The sequence below is a fragment of the Pholis gunnellus genome (genome assembly GCF_910591455.1).
Source record: "Pholis gunnellus genome assembly, chromosome: 13".
In the NCBI taxonomy this organism is placed as follows: domain Eukaryota; kingdom Metazoa; phylum Chordata; class Actinopteri; order Perciformes; family Pholidae; genus Pholis; species Pholis gunnellus.
The window spans coordinates 966,376-981,014 of record NC_136540.1 but is presented as its reverse complement, the minus strand read 5'-3'; the positions used below and the strand labels follow the sequence as shown (position 1 = coordinate 981,014).

Here is a 14,639-nt window from a genome sequence, read left to right as displayed (position 1 = left end):
AACACTGTTCACGTCTTTATCTCTAAAGGTGCTTTTTGTTTCTGAAGTTTAACGGAAATCATGTTTCTGAAGCAGCTAATAAATAAATATTAATTGAGTCTCAAACAGATTTCACTTCATTTGAAGTCTGAAAATAAAACCAGCTGGAAAAATAACTTTTTATTAATTTTAATCTACTTTGTATCTGCTGACAAGGCAACATATAAAATAATAAAATGCTAAAATGCTAAAATAATAAAATAATAAAATAATAAAATAATAAAATAATAAAATAATTGAATATAAAATATTAAAATATTAAATAATTGAATATTAAATAATAAAATAATAAAATAATTGAATATAAAATAATAAAATATTAAAATATTAAATAATTCAACATTAAATAATTAAATATTAAATAATTAAATATTAAATAATTACATATTAAATCATTAAATATGAGGCTACATAAGTTTTCAGTGAACGTCATTCTTGCGTTGTGCTCAGAGTCTCTGATCGATACGACATCATCAGTATTTAACATTCAGACTGTGTCTCAGCTCCACAACACATACTAGTACTACACAGCATGTGTACTTATTGTCATACTGTTGTACTTGTTGTTATAGTGTACTGCAGGTAGTACACCACCAGTTACAAAGAGAAAATCTCATGTTTGTTGTTAATTCAAAAGTCCTCTCAGAAATCAGAAGACTTCATTCTGTAAACTGACGGATCGATAAAAGTACAAATACCACAAAGTCAAAAATACTCCATTACAAGTAATCGTCCTGCATTTTAAATCAAACTTAAGTTAAAGTACAATAGTATTCTAAAAGTACTTCTGCAGTTACTCAAACCTCGATCTTTTCCTGGAAGTTTATTTTGAAAAGACTGTTTTCATGAGAATTATTGTTATTATGAAGATGTGATATGAACTGTTGTATGAGGGTACACTGAGCAGAATGTGACTGTTGTAGCTGCTCCAGGTGAAGATACTTCAGTCCAGAGGGGCCCAACGTAGGGGTCGGGCCCCTCCAGAGGGCCACCAGATACATCTGAGGGGTCGTGAGATGATTAATGGGAGAGAAGAAGAAAGTTCTGATACATAAATCAGTTTTCAGATGTTCTGCAACATATCGACTCTTTGGGCCTTGAAGTATTAGTACCTTTGAAAAGTACTTGTGTAAATGTACTTTGTTACTTTGGACAGCATCAGTGTGAAGTCTGGAACTGAGACGCAGTCTGAGAGTCACGTTGATTCACTGAAATCACGACTTTGTTCTGTAAACGGAACGCGTGTGTGACATCACACGAGTGACATCACACGAGTGATGAAATATAAAAGAAAACACACACCCACACATTCAGATGCTCTGCAGTGGATTTAAAGAGCAGCTGGTTTAACGTCTCGGTGCTGTGATGTAGAGGTGTACTGTGGTACCCCGTGACATCACATCCTGATGAGTAAAGATTTAAGATGAAGGTGTGACGCTGTGCTCGGTGGTGGGAAGCCATCGAGGGATCTGGACTCCAAACTGGGACAAAAAAAACTAAAGAAATGTGCGTCCCGTTAAGACAGAGCACATTCAAATAATTATAAATTATGAATTATTAAGTCTGAACATTTGATGGACTTGTGAGGGAATAAAACACTTTATATTCCACGTATTATTTATTTAAAGATTGAATTATTGCTCCTCCTTTTACTGACTGAAAGCAGAGAGACGTCCTGACTTTTATTTTCTAGTTACGGGTCAAACTCCAGAAACACTGGATCCTACATTTCCCATAATGCAACGGTTCATTAGAGCCTCTCTGCCTGATGAACAAAGTATATATATTAATAAAAATACTTTTTAAAGTTAAAATGTTTTCATGTTGAAGATCCGACTTCCTCTTTGTTTCTGTGTTCATCACAATAACCAACAAACAATCAATGAATAAATGAAGCTGGAGCCAATCTACTGATGATGTCACTATGACGTCACAGTGACATCATGTGAGGTGACATCATCGGGAAGAAGTGTGAATGAGATCTCTGTGTTTGGTTCTGGCTTCAGACGTCTCAAATTACCTCCACTGAAGTTTAATATAATAATAATAATAAAAAATATGTATATTATTACTATTATTATTATATTACTGCTACTACTACTACTAATAATAATAATAATAAGAGTGAATTTTTCTCCTCCAGGGACACAGAAGATTAAACACGACCAGCAAACTCATTTTCATGAGTAAAGTTGATGTAGTGAACCTTTAAATGACGTGTGTGTCAGAGTGTGTGTGTCAGAGTGTGTGTGTGTGTGTGTGTGTGTGTGTGTGTGTGTGTGTGTGTGTTGACATGCACAGTGCTGCAGGTCTGATTCCCTCTGAGCAGAAATGATGCAGCTGCAGCAGCGAAGGACGAATGTGTTGAAGTGTTTTCCCTTTTTATCCTCAGTGAGTGTGACAGTCTTCATCCTTAACATCTTCCTCCTCTTCCTCCGTGACGTTTGACTGAACCTCCTCGTTGTTATTCTGCAAAATAAAAAGAGAAAAAAGAGAAAAAAATAAGTAAATCAAAGTTCAAACTACAACAAAACCTTTTTTCTTCAGCTCTCAGTTTCCTTCTTTATTCTTTAAATAGTACTTTTACTCAAGTAAAGGCTCTGAGTACTTCCTCCATCATTTAAAGGTAGTATTTAAACATGGAGACTCACCTTCCTCTGCTGGTTAGTTCCCCTGCTGCAGACAGAAACAGACAACTTGTATCAGAAGAGAAGTGAAACATGAAGATAAATAAGAATCTGAACGGCACAGAAACACTTTGCCTGAGCCACCTCTTCTTCTTCTGCAGCGCTTTAATGGCAGCGACCAAAGTGTGTTAATGCTGCATTCTCTCTAGTGTCCACCAGGGGGCGACTCCTCTGGTTGTATAGAAGTCTATGAGAAAATGACTCTACTTCTCTCTTGATTTATTACCTCAGTAAACATTGTAAACATGAGTTTATGGTCTCAATCTCTAGTTTCAAGTCTTCTTCAATACAGCATGATGTTAATTTAGTAAATGATGGTCCATTTAGAGTCACACAGACCATAAAGCAGGGGATGCTTTAGGGCAGGGGTGGCCAACCCGCGGCTCCCGAGCCGCATGCGGCTCTTTGCCCGGTTTCATGCGGCTCTTACGTTCATATCGAAGTTTGTATTTGTGTTTTTTTAATGTGCGTGTTCGCTTCGCTTGAGTTAAATACGGTATTTTCGTCAAACGCGCATGTGCGGCCACAGATTACGTTCCTCGTCGACCCATTTAACGCAGAGACGGACTGTTTGAAAGCCCCGCTAGTCACAGACGAGGCTGCGGCTGAGTTGGAGATGATCGATCTTTGTGAGGAGGACCAACTCAAACCTGCTTTAAGGGACGGGACCATTGAGTTCTGGAAAAGGTGTGCCAATGAAAAAATACCCCAATGTCAAACGGGCTGCGCTTAAGATACTGTCAATGTTTGGGTCAACATACGTCTGCGAGTCTGTGTTTTCTACCCTGAAACACGTGAAATCAAAGCATCGATCTGTTCTGACTGACACCCATGTGAAAGAATTGCTTCGAGTGGCAACAACGGAATACAAGCCAGATTTGAAGAGGATTGTTCAAGGCAAGGAATGCCAGAAGTCCCACTAAGTAACATGCATAGTAAAAGAAAAACACTATTGTAAATTATTATATTTTTGTTTGTGGACTTGGTTGAACTGAGAGTTTGTCTGTGTGAGACAGTGCACACAATGTTCATTGTTGAAAATGACTGGCCTGTGGTCTTAGGAGTCAAATTCTGTCATTATCATATTGGTGTGTGACATTTACAATAAATCTGGCTGAGCAAAGGTATGTGTGTGTGTGAGGAAGGGATAGAGTGATGTTCATGTGTGCCCATGTGTATGATGTGGCTCTTTGCGGTAACACAGTAAAAAATGTGGCTCTTGGTCTCTGACTGGTTGGCCACCCCTGCTTTAGGGTCTATTTAGAGTCAAACAGACCACGGTGTGACGTGTGGAGACAGACTTACCGAGTGACTCAACTTGTCAAAACGAAACTTGAGGTTTGACCTGGGAGAGTTTTTATTTTTCATCTCTGAAAGATGAAAAAAATAATCATGAACAACAGGAAGCAACAAACAAGCATAACTACAGGAATTTATAAATAGTCAGTATAATAAGTTTATCTGTCCCTTTCTTAATGTGTTTAAGTGTTCTTAACACGTTTCCTGGAACCTAACTGTATCACCAGAGTGTGTGGAGGCAGCAGGAAGTACTGAACCTGTAGGACTACGACACACGATGAGAGGAGCTGAAGTATGACCGTCTACCATCACAGCCTGGACGAGAGAGAGAGAGAGAGAGACAGAGAGAGAGAGAGACAGAGAGAGAGAGACAGAGAGAGAGACAGACAGAGAGAGAGACAGAGAGAGAGACAGAGAGAGAGACAGACAGAGAGAGAGAGAGACAGAGAGAGAGACAGAGAGAGAGAGACAGACAGAGAGAGAGAGAGAGACAGAGAGAGAGACAGAGAGAGAGACAGAGAGAGAGACAGACAGAGAGAGAGAGAGAGACAGAGAGAGAGAGACAGACAGAGAGAGAGAGAGACAGAGAGAGAGACAGAGAGAGAGACAGAGAGAGAGACAGACAGAGAGAGAGAGAGAGACAGAGAGAGAGAGACAGACAGAGAGAGAGAGAGACAGAGAGAGAGAGACAGACAGAGAGAGAGAGAGACAGAGAGAGAGAGACAGACAGAGAGAGAGAGAGACAGAGAGAGAGACAGAGAGAGAGACAGAGAGAGAGACAGACAGAGAGAGAGAGAGAGACAGAGAGAGAGAGACAGACAGAGAGAGAGAGAGACAGAGAGAGAGAGACAGACAGAGAGAGAGAGAGACAGAGAGAGAGACAGAGAGAGAGACAGAGAGAGAGACAGACAGAGAGAGAGAGAGAGACAGAGAGAGAGAGACAGACAGAGAGAGAGAGAGACAGAGAGAGAGAGACAGACAGAGAGAGAGAGAGACAGAGAGAGAGAGACAGACAGAGAGAGAGAGACAGAGAGAGAGAGACAGACAGAGAGAGAGAGACAGAGAGAGAGAGAGAGACAGAGAGAGAGAGACAGAGAGAGAGAGAGACAGAGAGAGAGACAGACAGAGAGAGAGAGAGACAGAGAGAGAGAGAGACAGAGAGAGAGAGACAGACAGAGAGAGAGAGACAGAGAGAGAGAGAGAGAGAGAGAGACAGAGAGAGAGACAGACAGAGAGAGAGAGAGACAGAGAGAGAGAGAGACAGACAGAGAGAGAGAGACAGAGAGAGAGAGAGAGAGAGAGACAGAGAGAGAGAGAGAGAGACAGAGAGAGAGACAGACAGAGAGAGAGAGAGACAGAGAGAGAGAGAGACAGAGAGAGAGAGACAGACAGAGAGAGAGAGACAGAGAGAGAGAGAGAGAGAGAGAGAGACAGAGAGAGAGACAGACAGAGAGAGAGAGAGACAGAGAGAGAGAGAGACAGACAGAGAGAGAGAGACAGAGAGAGAGAGAGAGAGACAGAGAGAGAGAGAGAGAGAGAGAGAGAGAGAGAGAGAGAGACATATATATATATTTATTTATATATTTATATATATATATGTTTATGTATCTGTCTTCATTAAAAGTCTTCCTGCCTTCTGTTATTACGAGGCTTTTAATGTGAAAGAAGATCTACAGGAAGTGGTGACTTTCATTGACTGCAGCTCGATGCAGGAATTAAGAGAATTAAGAGGTGGACAGCAGTTGAAGTACATTTACTCTAGTACTTTATATAAGTACACATTTGAGGCACTTGTACTTTACTTGAGTATTGTCATATCATACCAATTTAGACTTTACAGCTTTAGTTACTTTGTAAATTAACACAAAACATGTATTAATGTATACATACATATATATGTATGTACTGTATATATAAATGTATATATAAGTATGTATTGTAGATTATATAATAGTTTACTGTTTGTTCCTGTTTGAGGGAATCAAATTATTAAACATAACAAAATTAATTTAAAGTCATAACTTTCATATTTTTGTAATGTTTTGATTTATTGACTGGTTATTTAATTATTACTCTCATTAAAATAGTTCACGTTGTGTCTGTTCGTCGTATTTCTTCTCACCAGCTGAGTGTCGTCAGCAGCAGAGATGCTGAAGCTGCAGCTGCTGGATGTCGATCTGGAAATCTTACTGTTCTCCTTCTTCATGTGAATCCTGCAGAGTAACAAACAGAAATAATAATAACAACATCAGATCAGAGACTGGAGGTCGTTGTTGTTTATTTTGAACCCTTTATTGTTTAGATCCACGTTAACTTCACTTCCTTTGTTGGCACCTTGCTGTGTTGCCATACTAGGAGTCACACACCTGTCCCGTTGCCCCGCCTCCGGAGAGCTGGGATTGGACGGCAGCTCTGACCTCACCTCCAGGGTCGGGTGGCAGTTGTCGAAGCTCCTCTGCTCACTGAGGAGACTGAAACATTTCACAATATACAGAGAAGAACGTAAAGTAAAATAAAGAATCACACGTAGTGGTGTCCAGAGGGGAACTGTTAGCCTAGCTTAGCACAAAGACTGGAAGCAGAGGGGAACAGTTAGCCTAGCTTAGCACAAAGACTGGAAGCAGAGGGGAACAGTTAGCCTAGCTTAACACAAAGATTGGAAAAACACAGGGGAACTGTTAGCCTAGCTTAGCACAAAGACTGGAAGCAGAGGGGAACTGTTAGCCTAGCTTAACACAAAGATTGGAAACAGAGGGGAACTGTTAGCCTAGCTTAACACAAAGACTGGAAGCAGAGGGGAACAGTTAGCCTAGCTTAACACAAAGATTGGAAGCAGAGGGGAACAGTTAGCCTAGCTTAACACAAAGACTGGAAGCAGAGGGGAACTGTTAGCCTAGCTTAACACAAAGACTGGAAGCAGAGGGGAACAGTTAGCCTAGCTTAACACAAAGACTGGAAGCAGAGGGGAACAGTTAGCCTAGCTTAGCACAAAGATTGGAAACAGAGGGGAACTGTTAGCTCTTTCAAGTAAAACCACCTCCCGACTACTCTAACTCTGTCAGATTGACCTGCTGTAAGTGTTTTATTGTTCAGGGTTAGAAGTAGAAATGTAATGTTTGTGTTTTTTAGCAGCAGTGTCTGAATCTAAAATAAAAAGTTACCTCCTCTGGTTGTGTTTCTCCGTTTGACTGTCGATACTCAGCAGACGAGGAAAAAGTCCTGAACGTCTCTTCACAGGAGATTTCACATTACACTGAGATAAACACAAACACACACACACACACACACACACACACACACACACACACACACACACACACACACACACACACACAGCAGTTAACAATAATCATCACTGTAACAAACAGTATTTAAATATAAAAACTATTATTCAAAAGTTATGTTAAAATCTGTTTCCAAATAAATAAATAAATAAAACCAGTCCTCCTCAGTGACCTCTGACCTCCGCTCACCTCAGCCAGACCCCCCCCACTCAGGCTGGTGGGCAGACCCGCCCCCCCCCTCGACATGGTCTCCATGGAGACACTCCGTCCTCGCATCGCCCTCTAGAGGAGAAAGAGAGAGGTGTGACTACATGAGTACATGAGTACATGAGTGCGTGAGTATGTGAGTGCGTGAGAACGTGAGTGCGTGAGTACATGAGTACATGAGTACGTGAGTACGTGAGTATGTGAGAACGTGAGAACGTGAGTGCGTGAGTACATGACTACATGAGTACGTGAGTACGTGAGTGCGTGAGTATGTGAGTGCGTGAGAACGTGAGTGCGTGAGTACATGAGTACATGAGTACGTGAGTACGTGAGTACATGAGTACATGAGTACGTGAGTGTGTGAGTACGTGAGTACGTGAGTATGTGAGAACGTGAGAACGTGAGTATGTGAGTCTGCGCTCGTTAGCTTAGCTTGTTGGGCTACAAATGTTTGTGGGAAGTACATTACAAAAGAAGCCTGGTCAGAATTAGCACCACAATTAATCTCACAGTTCTTAATGTGAATTATGGGGGCGCCCTTGCTAACCGAGCTAGCGTTAGCTGGTAACTTAGCATTTCTTATGCTAACGGTAGCCGGCCCCGCTAGTCCTCGCTCTTCTCCAGCTCCACCCTCTCACCCAAATATGGTCACTTCTGACTAAAAAAAAACAGCATAAAACATGCTGCTGTTCTTTACTACTATTCTACAGTTTATATATTATAATAATATGAATATCATATTTTTAAATAGTGTTTTAATTGGTTTAAGATGCTGCTTTGTTTTTTGGTTATTTGACAAGTGTTGTCGTCATTGACTCGTAGTATTTATTTTAAAGAAGATAGTAACTGTGGTCCCCATGAACGATGTGGATTATCTCCTACAGTAAACATTTCAGTTTTAGTTTTTCACAAACAAACACACACACACACACACACACACACACCTTGATGGACTCCAGCAGACCTCCGTGGGCGTGTCCGTTCTCAGCTCGTCCCTCCTCCTCTAGGCCCGACGTCAATCCCAGCATGCTTTGGGAGCGTCTGTACAGCTCATCATGGAGGCTGTCCAGCAGGGCAGCCCGGGTACGTTCCTACACACACACACACACACACACACACACACACACACACACACACACACGTTTGTGCTTTACTTGAGTATTTCCATGAAAGTACTTAGTTACATTTCACCACTGTGTGTTTTTACCTCCAGTCGGGCGAAGCGGTCGCTCTTGTAGCAGGCCATCTCTGCGTTAATGAGTTTAGTGAGAAGAAACTCTCTGAACTCTGGACCCTGAACACACAAAGAGCACCAGCAACATAAGGTTGCATCATATTTGTGTTATATTTGTGTTATACTCTACAGTCCAACCTCCTCTTCCTCTCACCTTCTTAAAAACAGATGGGTTTGGGAGGGGCGGGCCAAACGGAGGTACGTCTTCTCGTGCTGTGACGGCAACCTGTCAATCACAACAGTTTCTGCTGTCACGGTTTAATAGATATATGGAGCATTTCCCTAAGAAACAACTCAACAAAATAGCTTTCAATATGTATTTATTACAGTAATGTTTAAAAACAACTTTAACAACAACACAGGAAAAGACAAAGACGAACCACAGACAGACAGTTAGTACCTGACTCCTGTTTCTGCAGTATTCTTTGTGTGGATTTTGTCCGTGTGTATCTATCTATATCACATATGTCTATCATGCTAGAAGCTACAGAGCTCACCTTGTAGGAGGTGCTGTCGGAGCAGCGCTCCTCCACCTGCACCAGGATGAAGGCGTGCAGGAAGTTGGAGGCGATCATGTCGGGGACAAAAGGCGTGGCCTCCTCCTGGAAGACCACGCCCACGATGTCGTTTCCTATGTGTCGTTTCCTCTGGAGCTGAAGAGAACTCAGTTGTTATGCTGTCGTCGTATTTCATGTGAATGTGTGACGTGGTGTGGTGCTGTTTCATCTGCTCTTCTAGTCAGTTTACTTTAGTTATGTTATAATGCGGGTCGTTAATGACACGACTAGTTAATGACACGACTAGTTAATGACACGACTAGTTAATGACACGACTAGTTAATGACACGACCCATTATTGTCTCAAAGCAAAAATATTACTACCTGCTGTGTGTCTACCTGCTGCCTGTCTACCTGCTGCCTGTCTACCTGCTGCCTGTCTACCTGCTGCCTGTCTACCTGTCTACCTGGTGCCTGTCTACCTGCTGTGTGTCTACCTGCTGCGTGTCTACCAGCTGCCTGTCTACCTGCTGCGTGTCTACCTGCTGCGTGTCTACCTGCTGCCTGTCTACCTGCTGCATGTCTACCTGCTGTGTGTCTACCTGCTGCCTGTCTACCTGCTGCGTGTCTACCTGCTGCGTGTCTACCTGCTGCGTGTCTACCTGTCTACCTGCTGCATGTCTACCTGCTGTGTGTCTCCCTCTGTGAAGGGCAGCTTGGTGGAGACGTGGAACATGACCTCCTGCTGTCGGTGGACGGTGTAGACGGACTGAGACCCCGTCTGACCGTGAGACACATCCAGACCCCCCCGGAACCTGAACCGAGGGAGGAGGGACATCAAGTATTTACCTTTTGATTTGTCAATGAAGTAATAAAACAAAGTCTGAGTGTCTCTCTGCACGTTTTCTTCGTTCTGTCCATTAAAAGTTTGAGTCAAAAGTAGAAAGTTGAACAAGAAACAAGAATTTAATTCTCTTTAAAGTCCAGTAAACAGAGATGATATCATTGGTAATATAAGGTTAAATTGTCATGTGATCATATTTTGTTATGTGTAATATTTTACCTGTATTGATCTTTAATACATTTAATCAAAAACTAAAATACTATTTATCTACATGCAAAACAACTTCCTTATCAGCGTCCACCTTTTTAATTTTTTTAAATTTATATATTTAATAATATATTTATTTTCATATTTGAAATATTATTCATTTCTGTCTTTGTATTTCTCTGTTGGTTTGGTTTGAAATCTTTCTTGAGTTGTCTGTAAATGAATTTGATCAAATATAGTTTCACATTTTGTATTTTCTTAACGAGCAGTATTTTCTGTATTGTGCTCGCTAAAAACACAAAACAAAAGTATGAAAGAAGAAAAGAGTGATCGTTATTGGTTTGTTGCTCCTCACCCTTTGAAGTCCTGCAGCTCCACCGTGTCTCCCAGCAGCTGAAGGAACTCTGTGAAGGCCGGCGTCTCCTCGTTGTTCCTGAACAGCTCCTCCTCAGACACCTGGTGGACAGGTGAGAGCCTCATCACATAATATGAGACGTAAACTATCATCTAAAGCTTATCACGTCTAAACGTTACCTGTCCAGGTCTCTGGTAGACGACTCCAAACTTGAAGGTGTTGTTCACCTCGTGTTCGTCATAGTTTACGATCAGCTGAGAGGCCTGATGACAGACAGACAGACCATCAGAGAGACAGACAGACAGACAGACTATCAGAGAGACAGACAGACTATCAGAGAGACAGACGGACAATCAGAGAGACAGACAGACTATCAGAGAGACAGACGGACATACAGACCATCAGAGAGACAGACAGACTATCAGAGAGACAGACAGACTATCAGAGAGACAGAGAGAGAGACAGACGGACATACAGACAGACAGACAATCAGACAGACAGACAGACAATCAGAGAGACAGACAGACAGACAGACAGGTTTGCTAAAACCCATCCAGCCTGTGGTCTCCTGTTCTCCAGTAGAGCCTCATGGAGGTGTTGAGGGTGTAGCAGCTCACCTTTGGGTAGAGGACGGGACAGAAACGTAGAGCTGCTGCTTCTTCACACAGCAGCTTTGAGACACAAACAGCCACCGTGAGACGTTTAAAGGCTCAACATCAAAGAACCAGACACGAGGTTTGTATTCATAAGAACTTTGTGTTTGTACCTTAGCGAGCTCTGGGACACTGGGGATGTCAGGAAGCTCCGTCAGAGACAATCTGTGGTAGACGCTCTTCACCCGAGACCTGCAGGGACAACAAGAGACAAAGAGACCTGAACCTGGTCCACAACCTGATGAGGAACCCCACAAAAGAGCTGGAAATCATAGCATATCTAAACAGTCTGTCCCCCTAACTACTAAAGGTCAGAGGTCAAACATGTGAGGGGTCTGAGGTCTACTGAGAGTGAGACAGGTTTATGAGGTCGTACCTGATGATGACGTGGAGAGAGTCCTGATCCGGCTCCTCCTCATGTCTCACTGACAGGAGAAGGTTTCCAACACTGCTGGCTGAGCAGGAGAAGTTTAGATGTTCCTGAGAGACAGACAGGAGGAGAGAGAGAGAGACAGGCAGAGATAGAGACAGGCAGAGACAGGACGAGAGAGACAGAGACAGGCAGAGATAGAGACAGAGAGAGAGACAGACAGGAGGAGAGAGAGAGAGACAGGCAGAGAGAGAGACAGAGAGAGACAGGAGGAGAGAGAGAGAGACAGACAGGAGGAGAGAGAGAGAGACAGGCAGAGAGAGAGACAGAGAGAGAGACAGACAGGAGGAGAGAGAGAGAGACAGGCAGAGATAGAGACAGAGAGAGAGACAGACAGGAGGAGAGAGAGAGAGACAGGCAGAGATAGAGACAGAGAGAGACAGGAGGAGAGAGAGACAGAGAGACAGACACTTTAAAAATAAAGACAACGTGCAAGGCCAGCCAATCAGAGAGCAGGATTTAAATCAAACATGTGTTCACTTCAGCCTCAACATTAAATATTTAAATAGTTGAACCACCAATCAGAGCTCAGGATATGTAACCATAGCAACAAACCTCACCCTGCCCAAGAAGTGCTTCCTGTAAGCCCGCACTGCCTCGCTGATCTCCTCCAGCCGGTACCCATAATCCCCTGGGGCAGTGTCTTCCTCCTCTCTCCCTCCCCCCTTCCCCACCTCCTCCTCCTCCAGGGAGGTGGGAGGAGGAGGAGGAGGAGGAGGAGGAGGATCAGCCTCAGGATCCTCGATCCAGTATCCTCCAAACTCAGGCAGGATGACCTGAGGGTAAGGGGCCCCCCTCTCCAGCACCTGCGACACACACACCAGAAATATTACCCAACATGCACTGCAATGTAATTTTAAGTTGTTGCAAAGAAAGAAGGGCCACATATTTTTAAAGTAATTTGCTGTGGGGGGCCCCTGAAACTGTCAGAAGCTGTGAGGGGCCCAGAAGTGGTCAGGGGCCCCAGAAACTGTCAGAAGCTGTGAGGGGCCCAGAATTTGTCAGGGGCTTAAAAGCAGCCAGGGGCCAGAAACTGTCAAAAACCCAGAAACTGTCAGAAACTGTCAGGGGCCCAGAGACTGTGTGGGGCCCCGGGGGCCAATCCCAGTTATGTTACCCTGCTGGTAACGCCACACTCCTCACTGATGGTTTCTCTTTAAGAGATTCTTTAAGTGAGTTTTAAGAAGTTGTAAGTTCAGAAGGACACAGATGTTCGGTCTCACCTCCTCGATCCTCGGATAAGGAATGTAGTCGTCCTGAAAGAGACACACAGCAGTTACACACATGACAACACACACACACACATACACACACACACACACACACACACACACACACACCACACAGGTGGATAAACTGCATGAGTGATGATGTTGAACAAAACAGATGTTCCAGATTGTGGACGTTGAAGCTGAAGATCTTCACAGGAACCAGGAAGAGCGCCACGCTTTCTTGGAAAGAAGTTTTTTTCCATAGGCTTAAATTGGGAAACTCAGCGGATAATTTGTTTTTCAGGAAGGCGGCAACCTACGGTTTCTGAAGAGGGAAGTCAAAGCTTCATGTGTTAAAGCTGCATTCTCTCTAGTGTCCACCAGGGGGTGACTCCTCTGATTGTATAGAAGTCTATGAGAAAATGACGGCCATCGCCATGTTTTTTTTTGTTGCAACCAGTGAACAGAAAGTGACCATATTTGGACTGAGGAGGAGTGACTTAAAGACTATATACCGTATACGTCTCTGGTAGAGACCTGTCAATCACTGTGTAGCCCCGCCCCTAAAGCATCCCCTGCTTTATGGTCTGTTTGACTCTAAATGGACCATCATTTACTAAATGAACGTCATGCTGTATTGAAGAAGACTTGAAACTAGAGATTGAGACCATAAACTCATGTTTACAATGTTTACTGAGGTAATAAATCAAGAGAGAAGTAGAGTCATTTTCTCATAGACTTCTATACAACCAGAGGAGTCGCCCCCTGGTGGACACTAGAGAGAATGCATTGAGACTACTGTAATTTATCGATGTTTTTAAGTCCTTTCTGTAAAATAATTAGTGAACTGTTCCTCACAACTTTTTTTTATTTGTGAACAAATCGCCTACAATGAAACTTTATTTAAATATTTTATAAATCGTTTGATTACAGAATATGATTTTTACCGAGCAAACGTTTCAAGGAGAATTAAATAATAAAATGATAAAATAATTAAGAAACTAAAATGAACACAAAACAAAAGTGAGCAGATGGACATGAGGACAGACAGATGGACAGACGTGCCTTCTGTCTCTGAGGGATTGTCTTCATCTCAGCAGCTTCTGGAACCTGCTGCACCGGCGTCAGGAAGAGAAACACAAGCGTTAAGATCGAGACCGTTGACTCCCACTGAAAAGAGCTTTAAAGACGCCAATAAAAGGCTTCAAACGAGACGCAAACACGAAGAAATAGTTACTTTGTTTGGGACTATTTTCAGCAGCGGATGAGTAGCTTAGCTTAGCTTAGTTTAGTTTAGTTTAGCTTAGCTTAGCTTAGTTTAGATTAGATTGGATAAATTTAGTTGACTTTAGCTTAGTTTAGCTCAGTTTAGCTTAGTTTATCTTAGTTTGGTTTAGCTTAGTTTAGATTAGATTAGTTTTGCCTAGTTTAGCTTAGCTTAGTTTGGATAAGTTTAGTTCAGTTTAGCTTAGTTTAGGTCAGTTTAGTTTAGTTTAGTTCAGCTTAGTTTAGATTAGTTTTCTTTTCTCTTATTTATCGTTGAACTGAAAGACGTTGGAACATTTTCTCCTCTCATAAGAGAATAATTCACATTCTTCTTAGTTTAGCTTAGCTTATATTATTTGTACGTGGGATTGACTCGTGGTGATTAAGGAACAGTGAGGCCCACTGATGTGTTTTAATGGAGGTCTA

At 42.5% G+C, this 14,639-nt stretch overlaps 1 protein-coding gene across 1 annotated transcript in view; it reads right to left on the bottom strand.

Moving 5' to 3' along the window:
- Positions 1-1,946: 1,946 nt before the first annotated feature.
- Positions 1,947-14,639, bottom strand: part of LOC306704664 (rap1 GTPase-activating protein 2-like) — a gene marked incomplete at its 5' end in the record, with an annotated part of 29,201 nt that continues 16,508 nt past the window's right edge. Inside the window, 21 exons of the mRNA XM_079171111.1 lie at positions 1,947-2,508; positions 2,691-2,715; positions 4,032-4,096; positions 4,283-4,340; positions 6,148-6,238; positions 6,392-6,496; positions 7,187-7,278; positions 7,499-7,591; positions 8,461-8,607; positions 8,724-8,810; positions 8,905-8,976; positions 9,248-9,403; positions 9,933-10,062; positions 10,654-10,754; positions 10,833-10,916; positions 11,271-11,324; positions 11,420-11,498; positions 11,683-11,786; positions 12,297-12,542; positions 12,960-12,992; positions 14,013-14,060. Of these exons, the coding sequence (XP_079027237.1) occupies positions 2,704-2,715; positions 4,032-4,096; positions 4,283-4,340; positions 6,148-6,238; positions 6,392-6,496; positions 7,187-7,278; positions 7,499-7,591; positions 8,461-8,607; positions 8,724-8,810; positions 8,905-8,976; positions 9,248-9,403; positions 9,933-10,062; positions 10,654-10,754; positions 10,833-10,916; positions 11,271-11,324; positions 11,420-11,498; positions 11,683-11,786; positions 12,297-12,542; positions 12,960-12,992; positions 14,013-14,060 (1,857 nt within the window). The 3' untranslated portion in view covers positions 1,947-2,508; positions 2,691-2,703. The remainder of the gene's footprint in view (positions 2,509-2,690; positions 2,716-4,031; positions 4,097-4,282; positions 4,341-6,147; positions 6,239-6,391; positions 6,497-7,186; positions 7,279-7,498; positions 7,592-8,460; positions 8,608-8,723; positions 8,811-8,904; positions 8,977-9,247; positions 9,404-9,932; positions 10,063-10,653; positions 10,755-10,832; positions 10,917-11,270; positions 11,325-11,419; positions 11,499-11,682; positions 11,787-12,296; positions 12,543-12,959; positions 12,993-14,012; positions 14,061-14,639) is intronic.